We start from the raw sequence: 22,120 nt of genomic DNA, 5'->3' as shown, positions 1-22,120 counted from the left end.
GATTTAAAATAGATAGATTATATGCTAATCTAACAATCGATAACTCTTAATAAATATATATATATATATATAAATCCTTCTCCTGCCAGTCAAGCATATGTCAGCCATTATAATCAAGTCCCAGGCTTATTTGTTAATTTTTTAATAATGGTTACTGACATTGTTGTACATTTTTTTGTGGTTTTGTCTCATTTTGTCTCAGACTTTGAAATGTTTTTACATTATGATGTAATATTTACTTGTGTGGATGACAGGAAGATACTATCTTGGTCGAGGTGAATGGGAATCCAAATAAATAAATAAATGGAAAAATTAATTGATTAAGAAGTGATTTTATTGCCTTCCAGCGTCTATGATCAGAAATGCGTCCGTAGCAACGGTCTGTTCTACATAGAAATGACAGAACATAGAAAGCTGTACCTGACCAATAAGAACTGAGTATTGAACAAAGCTGTGTCAGAAAGTACCTTAATTGCCCTCCTGATCTGTCACAGCCTCTGCTGTGAAATCTGTTTTTCCATTGATATAACTTACACTCAGCCTTATCTTTAACTCCAACCAGGCGTCCTCTGAGATGCTTAACCAGACCCTAACCTTACCCTGACCCAACCAGTTATCTCCGCTACCCCTAACCATAACCTCACCCTCCGCCATAGCTCCAACTGAAAAAGGGGGGCGCTTCAGGAAATGGGAGGGAAGCTCTATTCGAGGGGAAAACAAAAAAGAAGAAGAGGAAATTTGTAGCACACACACTCAGCGGAGTGTTTGCGTGATTGAGGTCAGGGCAGAGGGCTGGTTTGAACAGCTTGGCCTGGTGAACCAAACCTCATGCCCAACTCAAAGATGCCAAACCAGTTTGGCATGCGTTCTTAAAGGCTCTATCTAATTAGTAGTCACATATGGGCTAATTCTCACTGTCTGCAGCCTACGCAAATAAACAGCTCAGTCAAAAGGTCACGGCCTCCTGAGTACACGTTCGTCCTGTGGGAGGGATCTCGTTTCTGCAATAATCTTGGGATTAAGTTGGGTGGTGCTAAGACCTTTCTGACATAGAGAGGTTAAGAAAAGTAGGAAAGTATTTTCTAGGTAAATGAATGCGTGGCTTCCTCAGGTTGAATTACCTTCTTAAGTCTAAAGTCCAGTGATTAATGTTATGACGGATAAATATCTGTTGATCCAGCTAACTGGATAATGTTATTAGACTGCCCTGTTTAATTATAAAGCAAGCATTTTGCTTGTCTTTTCTTATTTAGAGCTGCAATGATTAATTGACTATTAATCGACTATTAGATCAATTGACAATAATTTCAATAACTGATTAATCCTTCGGAATCATTTTTTTAAAATAAAAAATGTTTACGTCCTCTTACTTCAGCTTCTTAAATGTGAATATTTTCTGTTTTCTTTACTTCTCTCTGACAGTAAACTGAATATCTTTGGGTTGTGGACAGAACGAGACGTTTTGAGGACGTCGCTTTGAGCTTTGGAGAACAGTGATTAACATTTTTCACAATTTTCTGACATGGAAACAAACAACTGCTAAACTAATCGAGAAAATAATCGAGCGATTAAGCGATAAAAAAAAAAAGATTGTTGCAGCCCTCTTCTTATTACATCCTTGTTAGCATCGATGTAGCTGGGACTTAATAAATGTCAAAAAAATTTTGAAAAATGTGCTTCAAAGTTTCTCAGAGCCCAAAGTGAGTCCAAGTCTTTAAACTGCTTCTTCTGTCCAACCATGAGGCCAAAACTCTTCATTCAGAATCATAAATGACAAAGAAAAGAAGCAAATTCTTACATGTTTGACATTTGTGCTTGAACAATGGCACAACAGTCGGCAGTTAATTTTCTTGTGATCGACTAATTGATTAATTGACTAATCGTTGCAGCTCTAAATAAGAGTTCAAGGCACTGCAACCACATGAGAGTGGGGAAGGGGTTGAAAATGTTTAGTACAATTTAAAGCTACATCAGGCTCTAACTTTGATAATTTGATATTAATATTATGAAGATCAGTTACAGATTCTGAGGATGATATGAAGCACCTCCTGATCACGTTTACAAGGCAAATGGACCATTACGTACAGGTAAAAGGTGTGTTATAGTCATTTTTTAATGTCTTGTCAGCAGCTAGATTGTGTGTAAGAACTTACAAAAACATTTTTAGATATTTTTATCACAAAGTCCTCCTGGAGGGACCCCTGCACTCTCCGTCATCTGGTTAAAAACAGGTCGAGTGTTGCAGCAAACACACAACAACAATCCTCTTAGATATTTTACAAAAACAAGCAGGACATTTTTAATAACTAAAGCATGAATTCTAGCCAATATAAGTGATTTGATCACAATATTTTCATGGATTCATGTGTTGTTCATCTTATCCATCATTATAATGGTTAATTTTTTTGGGGACAAGCAGTACAGGATTCAGGTTTCAGGACTATAATTGTCTGGCCACCTTAGTTCAGTCCCAATCAGGGCTCACGCCGCCTCCCAAAAAGAGAGAACTCATTTCCAGTATTAATCAGAGGCTTACAAAGGCTCACATGATCCAATCCATCCAGTGCCATCGCTTTCTAAACACTCCCATCTGCATGGAAGGAAACCAATAAAGTGTGTAAACAGTTTAACGTCCAACCAGAACTATGCTGCAATCAGGGAGAAACTGTGTTTGGTGCACCACGACCATCATTTAGTTAATCACCAGATATATTTATATAAATGAGGTGAATTCAGATGTTTAGCGTGTGTTTGTGAGCCTATAAACATGACTGACTTTAACACACTCTGGCATGAGCTCCTCGCACCCCAAACAAAAGGTAGCGTTACGTATTTTTTTCCCCAGAAAGCTGACAGAAGGTATCCAGCGCCGATATACACTTCCCTCCTGCGGTGCGTTTTATCTCGACAATGGCGTCGACGGGCTGAACATTGTCCAAAACTGGCCATACGCTGCATTTTAACTGGTGCAAGCAGGCATAAATCGTAATGTTTAACTGTGCTATTAGAGCCCTCAGCTAATTGCCTTCGGCTTGAGCTGCTCTGTTTAATAGAGCAATAATGTGGGACAAAAACGTTTAGCCTCCACACCAGTGAAGTAACCTAGAACCTCAGTTTATGCCTTATATGTATAAAAGGTTTTATTAGTATCTGAAGCTTCACTGTGTAACCTGATAAGTGTGTTGACTGGAATAAGCATGATTGTTTATGTTTTAACGTTACCTCCCCAGTTTCCCCAGTATAAATCACTGTATTAAAGAGACAGTTAGGATTATTTGAAGTGGGGTTGCATGAGGTACATGTCGAGAGTCGGTTGGAGAAGCAGCAGGAGTTTGGGTGCAGGAATTTAAGTAGTGGGCTGACGTGGACGGGGTCAGCAGCAGAACATATTTTAGCCACTTTAAAAACCACTTGCCTAAAAAAATTATTGGTTAAGTGTACACTGTATTTAGAATATTTTCACCATTTTCTGACAGCTGTTATATGAGCCAAATATCGCTCTCTTGCACTCAACAAGACTCCATTGATGAAATTAGTTATTTAACCTTCCAGAAAACAGGAGTTTCTGACCCAATGCTGCCTCGATCTGTTGGTTTCTTTGTGTTATTGTGGGACTTTGGTGTTTTAAAAGATACTTCTTATTTCCCAAAGTCACAAAATAACGCAAACAAAGAACGAGATCAATGCAACAGAGTTTGGTGGGTTTGGAGAAAGTGAGATTTGGGTTATATGATGGTGGTTTCTGACAGCAAGGTAAACCAGTGAAACTATTAAATACACTTAACCTGATTGATTTTTGTAGGTGGGCAGTGAATCTGAACTAATCTTTTAAAACACAGAACTATCCCTTTAACGGGATGTGCACCCAGGCATAAAGATGTATAAATATGAGTGTATTTAGTGTAAATATACCTCCCCCATAGTTTTTCTTGTTTGTTTTTCTTCTCTCTTTTTCTTATTCTTCTCTAATAATTTAATTATTATGACTTGTAAATTTGGAAATGGCTAAGCATGCACAAAATGCATGTACAAAATTAATGAAATAATAATTGAAAGAAAAAATATAAAAAAATAGACAGAACATGCACAGACAAAGTGCATATACGCCCGTGGATACAGATGCATGTACATCCACACCAATCTGCTCACTTTAAACTGTCACATGCTGAAAGTCTGCGCTCTACATCAGACGTTTACTCACAGTAAGCAGTCCAGCAGTGTGGACACAGACACCTCAGACAGCTGTGTGAGAAATCTCACTGTGTTTCCAGCCAGGCCCCTCAGCATCAACATGAAGCTGCAGGACCTCCAGTCTCAACACAAACACAGAGAAACATACATAACACTCCTACTCCATAAACACGACCCTGGTCTCCCTCCAGAGAGTTTTTAATGGGCTCAGAGAGCTCCAGGCCACGACTACAAGACTGCAACCTCCTGCTCTTCACAACTCTCTCCACTACTGAACTACATCAACTGGATTTCCTGCTCTGGCCGTCCTCCTTGAAGCTTTCCGCCTGGGTGTTCCAGCCTTTGACGTGGTGTGTGGTGTGTAGCCCTGCCAGATGTAACGAACTAAATCATGGGTTAAAGAGAGGATATGACACTGGCAAAGGAGGGTGAGTGACAGTTCAAATGCTGCATTTTTTTCGCCTGTGGTCAGACAAATCATGAGCAATTATAAGGCAGGACAAAAGCAGATATTTCACCAGCAAACGACAAATGTAATTTGCTGGATGCTTCAAGTGCCTGACAGCACCATGTCTGTTTACACCGTTAGCACGGATAGCCTCTTTGTGAGTGCTTTGCTCTGTCTGTGAAGATTTACAGGACCACAACCATCATTGTTGACATGCTGCTGGAATGAATTGCTGGTCTGCATTATGACCCAGCTGTATTTCATGCACTTCACTTTACAGCTGCTACAAGGAACATTCATATTTTGTTGATTTTGGAGTCTCGCTGGACAGGATTGGTGGTGTTTCCACAGTAATAACCGCAAAATATAACATCAAAAATGAAACGATCCAGCAGGGATTAAGAACAACAATGCAGAAACAGACAATATTCTTGCGGAAGGTCTCGTTAACTTATGCGGGTTGTATAGAGGCATCGGTAATAAATCGAGACTGCGTTAAAAATGCCTTATAGTAGCTTTAACTTATCCCAACAGTTTGGGGGCTTGTCCAGGATGTGAAAAAGGATATCAAGCATCTTGGGAGAGAGCAGCCACTGACAGCGCCAGTGGCTATTTAGCAGATGTTGGTCTGCATGTTGCAGTCTAGTCTGTGTTGTAGCAGGTTAGACTATGTTGCTAGCATCATGCTAACATGGGCTTTGTTCTACCATTAGGGCTGGGATGATAAACGTACGACCTGATTCAATACTATCGCCATATCTGGGTGCTGATTTGATAAGTGTTGCAATTCAATATCACAATTTATTTTAAATTTTGTGACTTTTTTCACTCTAAACAATAAGAAAAAGTTGAATCATAGACTGTATATCATGAGCCCTATTACTGAAAACAAAGCACATCACATGTCAGTCAGTCTTTGAGTTTAATTTCAGCAGCATCACTGCTGTACTGCAAATAAAAGTAGTGTATAAAATACTTCTTGAAGTAAACCTAAGCTGTTCCTGCTCATCAAGCTACTACCATAAGAAAATATGGATTGGGCCGCGGAAACCTTCACAAAGAGCCTTTACTTTATGAAACTGAACTTTGAAACTTTTGTCCTTTTGTTTGAGTTTTGACCCTTTGAGGGTGCTGTAGCTGGTCAGGGTGGAGTGTTGTAGCCAGAATAATAGACTGAGTTAGCAACGTGAAATCAGCAGATACTAGTTTATTTCCCACATGCCGTTTTATGTTAAATATGTGAAGTAAAATGGATCTGTTTGTCAAGATAACAGAACTGTGACTGTCATGCTAATTTTCATTAGCATGTCAATGGGAATTCCTACTATAGTTTAGCATTGTGCTAACAGACTAAGCACTTGTTTATATGTATAAAAAAATCTATTCAGGAATCATTTTTTTCTCCCTTTTTTGTATGTTTGCCACCATTGCTACCAACCGTGCTTTAGGTTTAACTAAAATATAAAATATGTAAGCTCAATAAAAAAATATGTTTTTATGCATATGCTTGACTTTCCCTCCTTCTTTTCTAACTGTAACTGTACTTTTAACTGCATATAGATTTTCAGTACTCTATCCACCACTGTCCTTACGTCAGCTGCATTGTACACATATTAGATATCACGTACATAAATAAAGCAATTGTAAGCCCTTGGAGGTTTGTCAAGAATTTCACAAGTGGATTACATATGGAGAAATGGATTAAGAAAGACCATCGCCGAACTGACAACCCTGCATTGAACATAATCAGTTACTGCTTGAATTCCAGGATCTAGTCCACACTGAAAATAAATCACATTACAAGGCTGAAATTGACACAAACGCATAAAAATGTTCTGTAGCACTCGAGCCCAGGTTGGACCGATGCACACGAGGGACCATGATGAGATTAGTGCAGATGTGAGGGTTCCAGGGTTTAGCTCTGTGTCAGGTAGTGAATCATACATTTCCAAGGCATTCAGAATATAGTGGACTCAGGGGGGAAGCAGGAAAGAGACATGATAACGTGGATAGACTGCACTGTATGATCAATTTACATACTGAAGTTGTTTTGAAAGCCTTATCCAACGTTTGGGTCTGTTTCCTTCCAAGACAACCTCCTTCTCAACCCTCCTCCTCACTGGGGAAAAGCTTTCCAACTCCACATTACACACTAACAGACACACCCACGTGAGTTCATGAACACACACCTACAACCACACAGCGAGAGAACGTAGAGCGCAGAACTTTCTCTGGAGGGACTGCAGACATCAGTCTCAATTTCTATCCCGCTAAGACAAGAAAAAACGCTCCTTCAACTCTGAGTGTTTGATTCCAGTGTGTTCAGTTTTAAATCTAATTTCAGATCCAATCCTGCAGCACACAGGTTGATTTCAGCATCCTGCACCGACACTTGCTCAAGGGTTGCTTTCCTTTCTCAGTCTGCAAAAGATGAAGAACTACTGTATGCTTTGGGGCGGCCAGAGATCGCAAAAACAAAACTTCTTACACGAATCTATGATTGTGTTTCTTGCCAAATTGGACTTGTTTTTAAAGACAACTTGCCGTGTTTTGGGATCCCAGCAGTGACTGTGGAGGGAACAGTGTTATCATAACTGACAGAACCTACGGCCAGAGCTACAAACATAAAAACCACTGTTGTAAACCATTGTTTTTTCTTTTCAGCACGGCACCAGCTCCCCTTTTGACCTGGATTTTGACCTGCTACCATTAGACCCTGTACTGATCTAGTTGAAGGGTGGGTACTGGGTACAGGCTGACACGTTGTTTCCAACTTTCCAATAGGGTTGGGCCGATAGACGACGCCATTGTGTGATTTAAAATCCCTCTGTATTTGAGGTATTGTGTCCCTGCAGAGTTGCAATAGAGTTTTTAGCTTAAGTTCCATTTTTGACATGTGCGAGAGAAAACAAAGAGAAACTGTTGATTGCGCTAAGTCTCCATGTCGCGTTTATTATTTCCCTGTTAAACACAATTAAGTTACAGAAGTGCTGAAACTTTACACCCGACAGTAATATCATTCATTGCGATGAACGGCACCGAAGGGCTCCAGTGTTCAGTTCAACTGGACTGAACGAGGATGACGTGAAGACTGTGTGACTGCTCGTTTTTCTTGCCGTGTTGGACTTTAAAGATGTTGCTGTGCTGTTATCATAACCGACAGAACCCACGGCCAGAGCTACAAACATAAAACCCAGTTTGTAAACAACTTTTTTTCCCGTCAGTACGGCACCAGCTCACATTTTACAAGGACTTTTAGCATCAGGTTTGTTCACCTCTTTTTGTCTTTGTGCAATTAAACCCTGCAGTGATCCAGTTTAAGATCTGTGAGCTCAGCTTCAGTTAAAACAGAGGCATCAGCAGCACGCCACTCGAGTGGATTGTAAACTGCACACAATACTCTGCCCGCCTTTATCACCCTCCACTATGTTTCAGTTACGAGCAGCTGCAGCCAAACAGATTGCGCGCATATGTGTGTGTGCGTGTGCACTTTAGATAGAGGCTAAGTGTATTTTGAATGGTGCTATCTGGTCCCATACTCAGTCACTCATCCATCACAGCCTCGCTCATTCACTCCCTGAAGTGTAGCAGCCATTTTAACTGTCATCTGCCACCTTCCTGCTATTCTAAGCTCTCTGATTTAGGGTGGGGAAGAGCGAGGAAATTGCAGCAGAAACAAACATTGCCGCACATTAAACAGGCGCAGTCAGAGTATGAGCGGGTGACAGCAGCTGCAGTGAGTCTCCTCAGGGAGAGCTTTCCCTCCCTGCATATGTGCAGCACTGACAGGGAGCTGCGAAGTCTCTGACATCATGCATAAGGAGAAAAATGCTTCAGCTCTCAATCTTTGGGACTTGCATCTGTCCTCCGCCCAGACCGTGGAGACAACACCTTGGCTGTGATGATGTGCCACACCCTCCCCTCGCTACTTATCCGTGTCCTCTCCTTCCAGATGTCCACAGAAGACCCTAAACTCCCCCTCATTCCTTTCTTTTCATTCCCTGCTAAGAGAAATGCCACTTCAGCTTAAATCAGGAATTCCTTCAGCCTCACGGACCCTGAAGGGAATTCTGGGCCAAAGAAATGCTCAGGGAGGGTGGACTTAGTGGTGGAGAAATGGGAAATGTGGCTAAGACTGTAACAAATTATTTTTATTGTCGATTAATCCATAAAGATCTTTTTTTTTTTTTTCAGTTAATCACATTTAGCAGGACGGAACCACTTAATGTTTGGTAGTTTTTTCTTCATAAATTACAGATGAATGATTAATCACTTATCAGTGTTGTTGTTGATTCATTTCCTGTTGATAAAAGAACCGCTTAGTGGCATCCAGCGGTGAGGTTGTAGATTGCAACCAACTCAATGCACCTCGCCTCACCCTCCCCTTTGTGCAAAATATTGTGCTGCAGAGATGTGTTGGTCTACAATATTTGTTTGGTACAGATCCTAGCAAAAATCACGCCATAATCATGTTAACATAGTTTACAATGAAATTGAGAACAATGATGTCAAAATTTTCATTCAATTATCATAATATAATTGCAATTTCAGTCAAAATAATTGCAATTCAAAATTGTTCAGCACTAACCTTGCAAAAACCTTGCAACCTTGCATTTTGGGCCACTGTTGAATAGTGTTGTCAAAATACTGGAATTTCCAACTTTGATACAACACCTTGAAAAAACTTGATATTTGATACCATTTTCAATACACTGCACTGCAGTGGTGTGTGTCAACTCACTCATCACTATATGTAGCCATGGAAATTAAATGCAGTCCACTTAACGACTACTTGCTGCTCCAGAAATAAGCAATACCCCACTCAGGTCCCCAAACGTGAGAACTATTTTTGTTTCTGCACAGGCTGGTGGCAAAAGTTGACTTTTCCGTCCTGCCCACGCCCCTGGTGTTTTTAAACAAAACACTAGATAGTTTTGAGAAAAAAAATTAAAAGGAATTAACAACAGGTTTGTGGAATGTTATCCACGCACATCCCAGGACAGGAAGTGGCTGTCACAGCACGCGGCATGCGGTGACCTCCTCGAACTGTGGAGGTCAACGTGCTGGAGGCTACAGATAACACACACCGGCTCTGAATACAGACACACACTCCCGGAGTGGGATTACACCTACCATGTTTATGAGCGGTCATTTTACTCAAATGTCACTCTGAGGAGAAATCTGTACATTTACTGTAATAAAACTTGTGTCATCAAAGATTAAGGAAACAAGTTGAAATACTCGCTCCTCTGACAACAATGCAGCAGCCAGTTTGTTCTCCTTTGAAATGTTTATTCCGTTTGGCCATTTCAGATTAATTGGAGCTCAAAACGAATGCCGAATGTTCGCCGGATGACTAAGTGTCTGTTTATGAGCTGTGAGAAATCATTAATAATCTTTTAGAAGGAGTAGATGTTTATAATAGTTAAACTGAGCAAGTTTTAATGGAGTCAGAAAGAAGAAAATCAGTCTCCAGAGTGTGTATTTTTGGAGCAGTGGCTTTTTTTTTTCATCATAACAGGCTTGGCTTTGCATTGACAGAAAATTGGCAGTTATAAACAGCCAATCAACTTACAGTATAGGACTCATACTTGCTTGTTACTCTCAATTTACAATGCTGCACTCGTCCTGCGCTCCAGCAGTGTTCCTGCAGCCTGCCTTAGCCTCCTCAAGTCTGAGGTATATTAAATAGGATTTCAACTTAGCTGATATACTGTCCATGGCTCCAACTTGCTATTTGGACTGAAATACTCATTTTTGGATGTAAAATTTCTCCTTTAAACTTTTCTCTTCTCCTCATGTACACTGATACAGGGTTGATAAAACTGAACCAAACCCTTGAAATGGACGAAATCTAAGAATGAAAAGGTACTACTAAGAAGCTACTGGCCATTGTTTTTATTCAACCCCTAATTTACTCGTTAAAATAGTTTCAGCGGGGCAGCGAAACTCTAAACCCGTGTTTCCAAAACAGTCCATCCATTTTTGTTAGAGAATCAGAAACTGGAAACACCAGCTGCATCGAGAGGCCGCGGCAGATATATCTGCTCTGCTCTCTGTGTCGGAACCAGCACCGGGCTGCAGCAGCAGATGTCCATGGACCGATTCCAGCTGCTGTTTTTACACGAGACTGTGTGGGGAGAGGTTGTAAAAAGATATCGCAACCTATAGCCCTAAACAATCTGGACCTGATACAATTGAGGGAAAGGAGCCAAATGGGAGAGGAGGATTGAGAAATAATCCGCTAGCCTTCCACATATGACTAAACTCTGCAGTTTTGTCTTGAGAAAGAAAAATCCTGCACAGAAATTGATTATGTACACAGTACAAATGTCTAAACGCAGGACCTTTAGGAACAGGAAAAGGGCAAAGTCTTGTGTTTTCAATTAGGAAGTATAGAGCATGCCTTTTACTGAACATTAATTACCAGGAGCAATTATTCTGGCAGTCAAAAGGCCTCAGCCGAGGCTCATTAAGTGCTTTTATTCCCCGGGGGAAAACAGTATAGCCCTCCATAAAGACAGCCCTGCCTGGTTATCCAACATACAATATGTGCTATACACGCCCTTTGTTTTCGACTGGCGTTTGCCATGACATCACCATAACCTTGAATCAATCAGCGGGGGATCACTGGGCTGCTGCTGAAGTTTGAATTTCAAGGCAGGGATGACACAAGACCGAGAGAGCGCTTCCAAGTTCGTGTTTTGGACTTCACACTCTAATCTCGGGGCTGCTCATTAGCCGGACGTGGGGGTGATTTCGATCTGAGGGGCGCTATCTGGAGTTTCTCTGCCTCGATGCTGCTTGTCCCGCCAAATTTTCTGGGGCTGAAAATGAAGGAGAAACTGGAGAAGGGGTTGTTTTTTTTTGTTTTTTTTTCTTCCTTTATGCTGGTAAAACCCAACAGCTGTAAAATTGCAGCAGGGTGCCAGGGGAACAAGGAACAATAAGCTCACCAGCACAGCAGTAATTGGAAAAGGAAGATTTGAATGCTAACACAGCGTCTGCTTTTCATTAAGTCTGTTTCACTAGGTAAATATTGTTGCTAGACAATCTATTTCTCCAAGTCAACTCCTTTTCCTCAATGATCATTTAGTTAATGGCGACAGTGGCTTTGTTTTGTTATTGTGGATATTACGTTTTCTTTGGAAAAGTGTTGGAGATAATTCAGAGAGAGAAAATACATTTTTAAAACGTCCTCCCCTTGTTATGGTGATTGAGGGCCAGCAGACGAGGTAACACAACGGACACTGATGACAGGCGTGTGTTTGTTCGAATATTTAAATGATTTCAGCTGGAGCCCGACCTGGCTCATGTAGAAATCACTGAGGCAAACTGGCAGCTTGACAGAACACAGGCTCCAGGTTTAATTACTTTGTGAGCTCACGTGGCTCCTCAGCCATAACTTTGGGCCCAAGTGGACACACACCCTAGCCTGACATAAGACCACTATCTGCCAAGGCTTATATAAAAGACCCACACCCTCCAGCAGATGACGTGAATCAAAACTTCACCATCACGACTTGGGACTGAAAGAATGCTGGTCAATAGCCGAGGGCCATGAGAAAAGAAGAGTGGCAATATTCTGCCCATGTTTACGTTGGCAGGGTGAAGCTGCTGTCTGCGAAACATAGTTTTGTTCATTTGTGTGCAGGGAGATATGGATGCTGATTTCTACTCTCTCTGAAGCCTGTGCTGTTCTTTTTAAGGGTTTTATCTTGACAATATCACATTTTCTCTGACAGAATTCAGCAGCCTGTGAGTTCTTGTGTCTCTCTTTGCTGTGTTTTCAATCTTTATGCCATCTTGGGTGACTTTTATCAGTAGCTGTGCTTACATGAAGGACTGGGTAGTATGGCCATATGTTTATATATTTATATCATGGTATAATTTAAAACATGGACAGTAACTGTATATATCATGATATATTTGTGTTTCATTAAAGTTCAACCAAATGTTTTCTGCAGGGGTAAAGCAGTGGTATGACAACTGCATGGCAGCCGTTACTGTACTCTTCACTGTATTACTAGGACATATTTCACACAGCACAGAGTGGCGCTTCATGGTTTGGTAAAAAAGTCACATTGTGATTATTTCGACTAAAATTGCGATTGCTATGTGGGACATTAGTGGAACTGGTAAGTTTTGCATTACAATTTTCATGTTCACTGAACAAAAAAATATTAAAATTGTGATGATGTGATATTTATTGAGGTCTGTACCAAACAAACATGTTCTTTTTCATCTCGAGAACAAGATTTTTATGCCAGGACATCTCCGCAGTTTTCTCATACATTTTTCATTTTTCAAAAAGCATCAATTTGGCCCTAGAACAGAGTTTTTTAAAAACATTTAATATGCAAAACTGGAATAATGAATACAAAAAAAAAATCCATAAATCTCAAGTATATCAAGTATTACCACCCCTTGTAAGGTTGTCATTTGATATGATTATCTCAGGTTATTTTACATTAGATTGTTGTTTTCTGCTTGTTGTCTGGCTCTTTAAGCCTGAACCATGTCCATATAATGTCAGTTGCACCTGCCTTTTTTAAAGGACAAATTAGGGCAAATTTATACTGGTGTCCTTTTCATACCATTTGTACCTTCCACCCCTAAATGGACCCTAATATTCCACAAATATTCAAAATAACAGACCAATCAGAAAATAAAAGCCTCAGGTAAACACCTCAATCAGAAGGGACTGGCACGATCTGGTCAGATTGGGCTGAGAGGGGTGGTGTAAACCTTGGATAATCCGTTCAAAAGCAAACATGAGAAAGACTGGATTTCCCTCTGGTTGGAGTAAATACATTCTTCTGGTAGAAACATGGTGGCGGCAAACCAGAACCGGTCAGTGGTGGATACAACTTTCTGTTAGAGTCCGTAAAAGATTTAAAGACGCTAATACTGTTCCCAAGAACTTGAAAATCCACAGTGTGGAAACGCATCATCTTCTTTGTCGACAGGCGGTCGGCAAACCACACAGACTTCTTCTTCTTCTGTTATATTTCTGGCAAATTAAATGCTTCACAGTAGGTGGAACCAGTGCATTTTGACTGGTATTGCAACTGTGTTATGCTTTGCGATATTAGAGGGAATTATAATATTTATATAATTTTTCTCATTTTCATTGAAGAACATATCAAAATGATTATGGTGTGATTTTGCAGGGATCTGTACCAAACAAAGATGTTTTCTTAAGTCTATAAAGTATGATGTGAAGGCCAGAACATCTCAGAAGCATGAAAATATTTAACTTGAAGTGGTATTTTGACACACATTTGACCTTACATCACCTCCTGAAATTCCAAAATTGCAGCAGGCCATATTGCGCTAAAATTTTTGATTAACTGTTCAGCCCTAGTTTGTGCATGTCATAAAGTTATATAATGTTGGGTGCATGCAGTCACGCATTTAGTCAGATCCCTTTATTTAGCATCTGTTTCTAATCAGAATTATTTCAGTCAGATTGAAGAAATATTGTCAGTCTAAATGTAGTGAGAGAAGGCCACTTAATTGTGTGTTATACAAAGGACATCTACTGAGCATTGATGGCTTTTGTTTTTGCATATCAAATTTGGAATCTCCCAACCATGAGTGAATATCGCGGTTTAATGTGGCGTATCCTAACAGCAATTGTCACAGCTCATTCAGCTCTGCCTGGGGCCCAGACTTAGCAACAGAAACAGTCATTGTAGAAGACAAGCTGAAATGAGCAACACAAGATGTTTTTCTCCTTCTCCAGAGCAGATTTAAAGTTCGGGTTTTCCCCCAGAAATCTTGAGCGAGAGAGAGAAAGAGAGAGGGACAGCTCATAACGTCCTCCAAGAGGCGTTGAATGACATCATCCAACATTGCAGTCCATGCCCATTTCAGCGCCACATATTTGCACGCCTGCATAACTACTGAATGACAGCCATGGGAAGTGGGAGCATAAACTAAATGTGCTTGCCGAGCAGTCGGGGTGATTGGCCCGCTTATAGATGACAAGGATGTTTGCTCTGGTCAGAACAGTTAAACAAATTCTCTAATCAAGTGCATCAAAGGCTCTCTTACCATCTCGCCTGCATCCCACCCTACATCCACTCACCACTTCTACTCTTGTTTCCCTAGATCAGTGTTTCTGACCCACAAATCTGAACTGAGACATTTGTCAGCTGCAGATGTTACTAACAGGTGACACATTAAAGGAAAACCCTGGGTCAAGGTTTGCAAACTCATATGAGACTTTAAAGAAGGTTTTAGGGTTGTTTGGAAGTTTAAGAAGTCATTAATTCAATGGATTTTTGAGTTCTAGTGGTCATTAAGGAGGTTCTGCAGTATTTTAGTACTTTTTATGGCCAACACAGGTTCAAGGTGGTCCTTCAAAAAGTTTTTGTGGTTATTGAAGAGGTTCTGCATTACTCAGGGGGTTCTGATGTCCGAGGGGGTCCTTTAAGAGTTTTTTTGTGGTCATTGAGGATGTTCTAGAGTTATTTTAGGAGCTTCTAGGGGTCTTTTAATAACTTCTGGTGGCTGCTGGGAAGATTCCAGATGTGCTTTAGGTGGTTCTAGAGCGCATTATGGAGGTTTTAGGGGTTGTTTTGTAGGTTTTAGTGGTTATTGGTGAGCTTCTAGGGTACTCTAGGAGTTTTGATGGCTTTGAGAAGGGTCTAGACATCTATTAGGAGGTTCTAGGTGTCTCCTCATAAATCTTAGCAGTTATTTGTGAGGTTCTAAGTTACCCAAAGAATTTTGGGGGCCGATGAGAAGGTTTTAGATGTCTTTTAGGAGGGTCTAGCGCTCATTAAGGAGGTTCTGGGGGTCATTTCATAGATTTAAGTAGTTTATTGATAGAGATTCTATAGTACTTTTGGTGGCCATTGAGAAGGGTCTAGACATCTTTAAGGAGGTTCTTGGAGTCTCGTCATAAATTTTAGGTTTTATTGGTGAGGTTCTAGGTTACCATAGGAATTCTGGAAGCTGTTGAGAAGGTTCTGGACATCTTTTAGGAGGTTCTAGGGCTCATTACAGCAGTTCAGGGGTTGTTTCATAGATTTGAGTAGTTTACTGATGATATACTACTTTTGTAGCTTTGGTGGCCATTGAGAAGGTTATACATCTTTATTGTCTTTTAGGAGGTTTTAGTAGCCACTCAAAGTGTTCCACAGGCTCTACTGGTCATTGCAGGGGTTCTAGAGGTTCTATATGAGTTTACTGGGAGGTTCTACAGTACTTAAGGAGTTCTGATGGCCAAAACAGGTCCAGGGAGGTCCTTTAAGAGTTTTGTGGTCACAGAGGAGGTTCTAGACTCCTTTTGCAAGATTCTAGGGATCTTTCAGTCAGTTACTACTGGAGAGGTTCTACTGGTCATTAAAGATGTTGATGTTATTTGAGGTTACTGGGATCCTTTTTATGACTAATAAGATTCACAGGATCTTTTAGGAGTTCTAGCAGTCACTGAGGAGGTTCTCTAGTATGTTTGGCGTTTTGGTGGCCATTGTGAAGGTTCTAGATGTCTTCTAGGATGTTTTAGTAGCCAGTGAAAGTGTTCCAGAGGTTCTGTTGGTCACTGAGGATGTTCTAGAGGACATTTTATGGGTGTTGTAAGTGGCTGAACCCCAAAGACACATTTTGAAGTGGTTTGTTTTGACAGCGTTCTCCACTACCATCCCTTCAACAGGGAGCACTGACGCTGTTCTCAAAGCTGAGGGTGGAACAGCACCTTACTAAAACACTTTTTTGTTGTTTTTTCCTTTAATTTATCACCACCTGTATATTCTGCCCAGCTAATACTGCAGTGCCACACATTTTCTTTGATTTAGCCCAGCGCTTAAAAATGAACTTTTTATTATTATTATTATTTCCATAAGCAACACTGCATAGTATCTGATTTCATAAATGTGTTGGTGGATGAGTGGCAAGTCCAAGGTCTTTGTGAAATGAGTTTTCTGGTTTCCATGGTTTCTGATTATCAGAGTAAGAAAGGAGATTTAATGGTCAGATTCCTCTCTGTTTTGTACAAACACTAGAAAGCACCATAGCTGCCTCGCCCATTCGCCCTTGTGGGGCTAATGACATCACTGCCACCACATCTGATGCAGATGACTTAAAGGAAACTTAACCATTTTTGAATGTCCAAACAGTGTTGATGTCAAACGTCGTCAATTGGAGCAATAAATTCTTCAGAGTGTGCTTTACTGAGTAAGAAAGCTGAGCTGTCCTGCACAAGTGCTACATTAAAGTAGATGGTTTTAAGGAAGAGCTACAGTCTATTTCAGCTTGGATTTCTAGTCTCCACCTATGGGTATATGCCAGATGAGTATTTTTGTCCAATAAATTAGGCGTGGGTGTCAGAAGCTTGCATGCAATGCATCCTGGTATTAGAGGGTGAGAATTACCAGGGGTCCCATGATACAATATAATCATGATACTTAATCACAGTATGATATAATTGTGATTTTAAAGATTTTGCGATATGCTGAGTATTGCAATAACATTTATTGCAATATATTGCATGCTATGTCAAATTATGTCCCCAAAGAAAAAAATCTGTCAACATCTGTTTTGTCTAATAAGTTTTTAATCTGTTCATCTGACTTCAGTCATTTTTATTGCAGGAAATTGGGACTGTCAAGCAAACTTCCCAACACATAAAAACCTAAAAGTCAATATTATCTTGTGTACTGAAAAAGCAACTGATATTATTATTCTAATGCCAAAAGGTTTATTCCACATTAGCAGTGGTAATTATTTATATAATAAAACACTGACATCTGTGTATTGATATAATATTGGCCTCCGTGTGCAGGATAATTAAGTTTTCTTGGTCAATATAGCACACACTGAGGGATCTACTGCTTCAACTGACTACATTTACCATCAACACTGACTCGACATCCATTTAAAAAGTGTTTTCCCTTTAAACATCCTGATACTCACTGATTCCCCACTGTGAACAAGACACAATAAGACACGAGCTGTGCAGCGGAGCGCCTCTGGGTTTATCAGGACAGAATGATTTAACAAAGAGCCTCTTTTATGTAGATGAGACGGCCTTAATGAAGCATGAAACATTAAAATTGTCTGTCTTTGAATGAATATGGACGTCATCAGGGCCAGACCTCTGACCCACTGCGGCAACATAGTCCTATATTGTGAAAAGAGTCAGTGGGGACGCGGATTTGTCCCTTGTGACTTGGCTGCGGGTGCAAAATGTATCAAAACAAAAACAGAAATGGCCTCCCATGCATGCAGCTGCTAAAACTGTACAACTGGCAGGATGTAGGAGCATTTAACTACTGCATACGTTTAAGTGAGGGGTTCTCCTTTTTTTCTTTTTTTGGAGCCATATGTGTTCATGCCTCTGTAAATTCACACCGCAACGCCAGTTGGACACAAGTGTCAACAATGTAGCAGGTCTGTGTGATCGGAGGGCCGCTGCTGGATGTGGTGAAAAATGAGGACGGGTCAGCAGACCTGAGACAGCACCCTTGTGATAGTCTTAAAGTAGAAATCAGAAGGTGTCTGCTAAAAACTAAAACAGAGCCAAGAGGTTTCTGAGCAAGATCATATTTCAAACAGTTAATAAAAGTCATTAAAGGGGCAGTTCATCTGAAAATCTAAATTCTTCCTCTGGCTTGCACTGCTGTTTATCCATCTAGATAATTTTGGTTCGAGGTTTAGAGATATCAGCCATAGAGACAACTGCCTTCTCTCATATATAATGGTACTAAATGAGCTCAAAGTGGCAAAAGAAATATATGTGAAAAACTCAACAGCAATGCCTCTTCCCAGAAATTATGACCCACCTACTTAAGATAATCCACAGACCTTGTTGTGAGTAGTTTCATGTAGGAACTGTTTTCTTTCTGCAGTAGAACCTACCAGAACTATTCAAGATAAGATAAGATAAACCTTTATTAACCCCCAAAAGGAAATTCAGGTGTCATAGCAGCAACAACAAGGAGTGAAACACAGGTGAGGAACAATCAAAGAGCAGAAGTACAAAAATAATACAACAAGTAGAATAGAAAAACAGTAATAATACCAATAAGAATATAAATAATAAAACAAGCATGCATCATGTCCAAAAGTATGTAACAGTCCAAAAATACGAAACAGTACTTTCTTTTATACTTGAAAGAAACAAGCTCATTCATGAAACTGCTCACAAGGTCTACGGATTATCTCGAGTAACCAGGTCTGATTTCAGGAAAGATACTCTTTTTTTTCAAATGAGCACCACAAGCTATCTAGTGCCATCTATTTCCATCGTACTGGAGAGAAGGCAGACGATGGCAGATATCTCCAAAACTTTGCAGCTCACTCCAAAAATATCTAGATGGATAAAAAGCACTACAGATAAGAGGAAAAATATGTATTTTTGATTTTAGGGTGGACTGTCCCTTTAAATTGGTAAAGGCAAACATGGCAAAAGGCCAGATGGGCACGGCTGTAAAAACAAAATCCTAATTATAGAGATAATAAGATAGTATAATGGCTGTTTTTTAATCAGCAGCAGTAATAAACAAAAAAAAAAGATTATTAGTTGTGTGTTTGAATGTTGTCCCCATATCATGGCTCTAATTTCTTGGTGGGGAGTGCCCAGAGTAATTAGATTTCCATGTCAATCTAATTACCTTCTGTTAAGCCGCTGATGCAGACGGTATGCGGTGCGCCTTTTTATTGTGCGAACTACTGAACGGGCATGTTCCGCCATCTCATGATCTTTTTCCCTTTTAAAGTAAACCCCCTTAGTTATTTTCATCAGTCTGGGACACTCCTCCGAGTACTTCCCAAGGTCACTGCAAAACATTCGCCGCCCCGGTGCCCATAGATGGGCCCTAATGGCTCTGCAGAAGTCGTTACGTCGGGCTGAACTAGAACTAGTCCTGCTTTACAACCAGAGAGGCAGCAACACCATCCAAGCCATACATCACCCTGCAATTAGCATCAGGCCTCGGACTGATTTGGAGTGGACACACACGATCGCACACACACACACACACACACGCACACACACCGCTGCAGGGAAACACAGTGGAGGGAACTATTTTTACTCTCTGCTGAATACATGTGTTGTGTGGTCACTTTGTTATACGTAGCACACATGTAACTCGCACACGCTCACATGTACATGAAATATCTATAGTGCATTGCACTCATTGCCAGGCATATAGCATATAGCACCATGCAACAGATAGAACTGTAGAGCTGCAATGGTTAATTGATTGATTACATTAATTGTCGACTGTTTTAATAATCAATTAATTAGTTTGTGTACCATCTAAGTGAAAGAAAGGAAAAAAATTCTCTGATTCCACCTTCTTAACTGTGAATATTTTCTTTCTTTACTGAAAGTAAATGAATATCTTTGAGTTGTGGACAAAACAAGACATTTGTGGACTTCATTTTGGGATTTGGGAAACATTTTTCATCATTTTCTGAAATTTTATAGACCAGACACCTGGAGAAAACAACCCAAACTTGTCATTTTTAACATGAAAATGCATTTATCCAATTCGAGGCTGCCTTGATTCTGTCACACACGCTCAAACACACACTAGCTCCACCCAGATGCACTGCAGGATGTAAAGCATAATTATTCTCAACTCCAACTTTCCACTCCTGAGCAGACCCTTTGTGTCTGCAGCCACCCCACCGCTAAACATGCCTCTCTGCATCTGTGTGCAACCTCATGCTAGAACACATCAAAGCAAACCCCCCCAACTAGTCAGTACGAAGCCACTGTGGATGTAAACATACTGAATTTTTCCCACTATAATGTTGGAGAGAAAAACAAAGGAATGGTTAAAAAAAAAAAAAAAAAAAAAAAAAGTTCCATGCCACACATAATGTAAGATTTTCTGTAGATGGATAACTTTCTAAGGAGATATCGTAGTGAATCAAAGTATAAACAATAATTGTAGGAGTACTCACTGCTGAGCAACAGAGCGCAGAGCACCAGAACTCCAGCCATCCTTCTCCAGAGCCCATTCATTCTCCACATGGATGCAGCCATCCTCTCTGGTCAGCGAGCCGGCAGGACTGTGTGTGAGAGTAAAAAAGTGTGGTGGGTGATAATGAGCGAGTGTGTGAGGGCTGGGGCAGTTGGCAGTTTCCTGTGAGGTCTAAGTGAGCGGGACAGACGAGCAGGATAAAGTCTGGCTTGTGTTCGGTTGCTCTTTATACAGCCCCACTCCTTCCCCGCTCTTTCCACTCCCCTTTTCTAACTGCCTGCTGTTAACCCGTTTCCCCCAACACAACCGTCCCTGCCTCCTCCTCCTCCTCCTCCTCCTCCCTGTGTGTCCTTGTGTGTGTGTGTGTGTGTGTGTGTGTGTGTGTGTGCACATGTACAGCCAGCACAAGAATGAGACATGTTGTGGGTGAAACCTGACATCCTGTTGAGCTTCATCTTTATTGTAGGTTTGTGGCTTAACCGTTTCTAACAATGTGGAGGCTGTGGTGGGACTTCAGAAAAGTTTTCAGATGATGCTCTACAGTGGTTCTCAACTCCAAAGGGGGTAGAGAGATAATTTTTGAGGGGCTCCCACATGGTTGTAGAGAATTAAATAAGATAATTTGGCAAACATCATGGGATGAGAGCCAGACGCGCAACATGCAACCAGCGCTAAAAACTATCCAAATGCAGCTGGCCTCCAGAAATGTAACAGCCACCTTACTAATGGATAAACCAGCACAAAAATCACAACAACCGACACAAACACTAACAAAAAGTAACATTTACAACTGTCAGAGAGGAGTAAAGAAACCAGAAAATATTCACATGTGAGGAACTGAAATCAGAGAATTTGGACTTTTTTTGTTTTAAATCAAAAACTGATTCAAAATGATCAATCAATTAAAACAATAGTTTGTTATTAATTTAATAGTAGGTTAATTACAGGTTAAGAAAGGGTTATTACATTCAGGTTATTACATGATGATGATAATCGATTAATTGTTGCATCCCTACATGCAAATGAGTTATGATTAGACACTTTTGCACAAGTTTGGTGTTTCTGTTGTAAAAAATGAGTGCAAACTTCTCAATTTCAATATTGTTGTTTATTTAGGACATTTTATTATTTATTTAGGACATTTTAAACACCACACAAAATAAGATCCATCACTACACCTCCCTCTCCACTCCCACATCTCCAGCCTGTCAGTCTGTCACCAGGGCGATTAACTTCGGTTCTCAACTCAACATGTCAATGCATCCTTCCTGTTTTGCTGCCAATCCACTCATTCTCCTTCCTTCAGGAAAGCGATTACACAGTATTAAGAGCAGGGGACTCCCTATTTAATTGTGTACCCTAGTCGGTTTGTATTGACTGGTCATTTGTGTTATATTTACTCTGATAGAGTATATTTGTTTTTATGCACTCTTATTGAGCACATTTGATTGGATTATTATTTACTGATAGAGTATTTTATGCTGTATATTCATCTTATATGGATGAGCAATTTTTTTTATATTTCCATGTGTATTTG

The 22,120-nt window shown here is 40.4% G+C and overlaps 1 protein-coding gene across 1 annotated transcript in view; it reads right to left on the bottom strand.

The window, feature by feature from the left end:
* Positions 1-20,825, bottom strand: part of cd34 (CD34 molecule) — a 33,107-nt gene extending 12,282 nt beyond the window's left edge. Inside the window, exon 1 of the mRNA XM_084722055.1 lies at positions 20,564-20,825. Coding sequence (XP_084578181.1) covers positions 20,564-20,645 — 82 coding nt within the window. The 5' untranslated portion in view covers positions 20,646-20,825. The remainder of the gene's footprint in view (positions 1-20,563) is intronic.
* Positions 20,826-22,120: the final 1,295 nt, after the last annotated feature.

Source organism: Lutjanus erythropterus, chromosome 6, assembly GCF_056507025.1.
Source record: "Lutjanus erythropterus isolate fLutEry1 chromosome 6, fLutEry1.hap2, whole genome shotgun sequence".
Lineage (NCBI taxonomy): Eukaryota > Metazoa > Chordata > Actinopteri > Lutjaniformes > Lutjanidae > Lutjanus > Lutjanus erythropterus.
The sequence above is the reverse complement of the archived record's forward strand: the minus strand, read 5'-3'. Positions and strand labels throughout refer to the sequence as shown.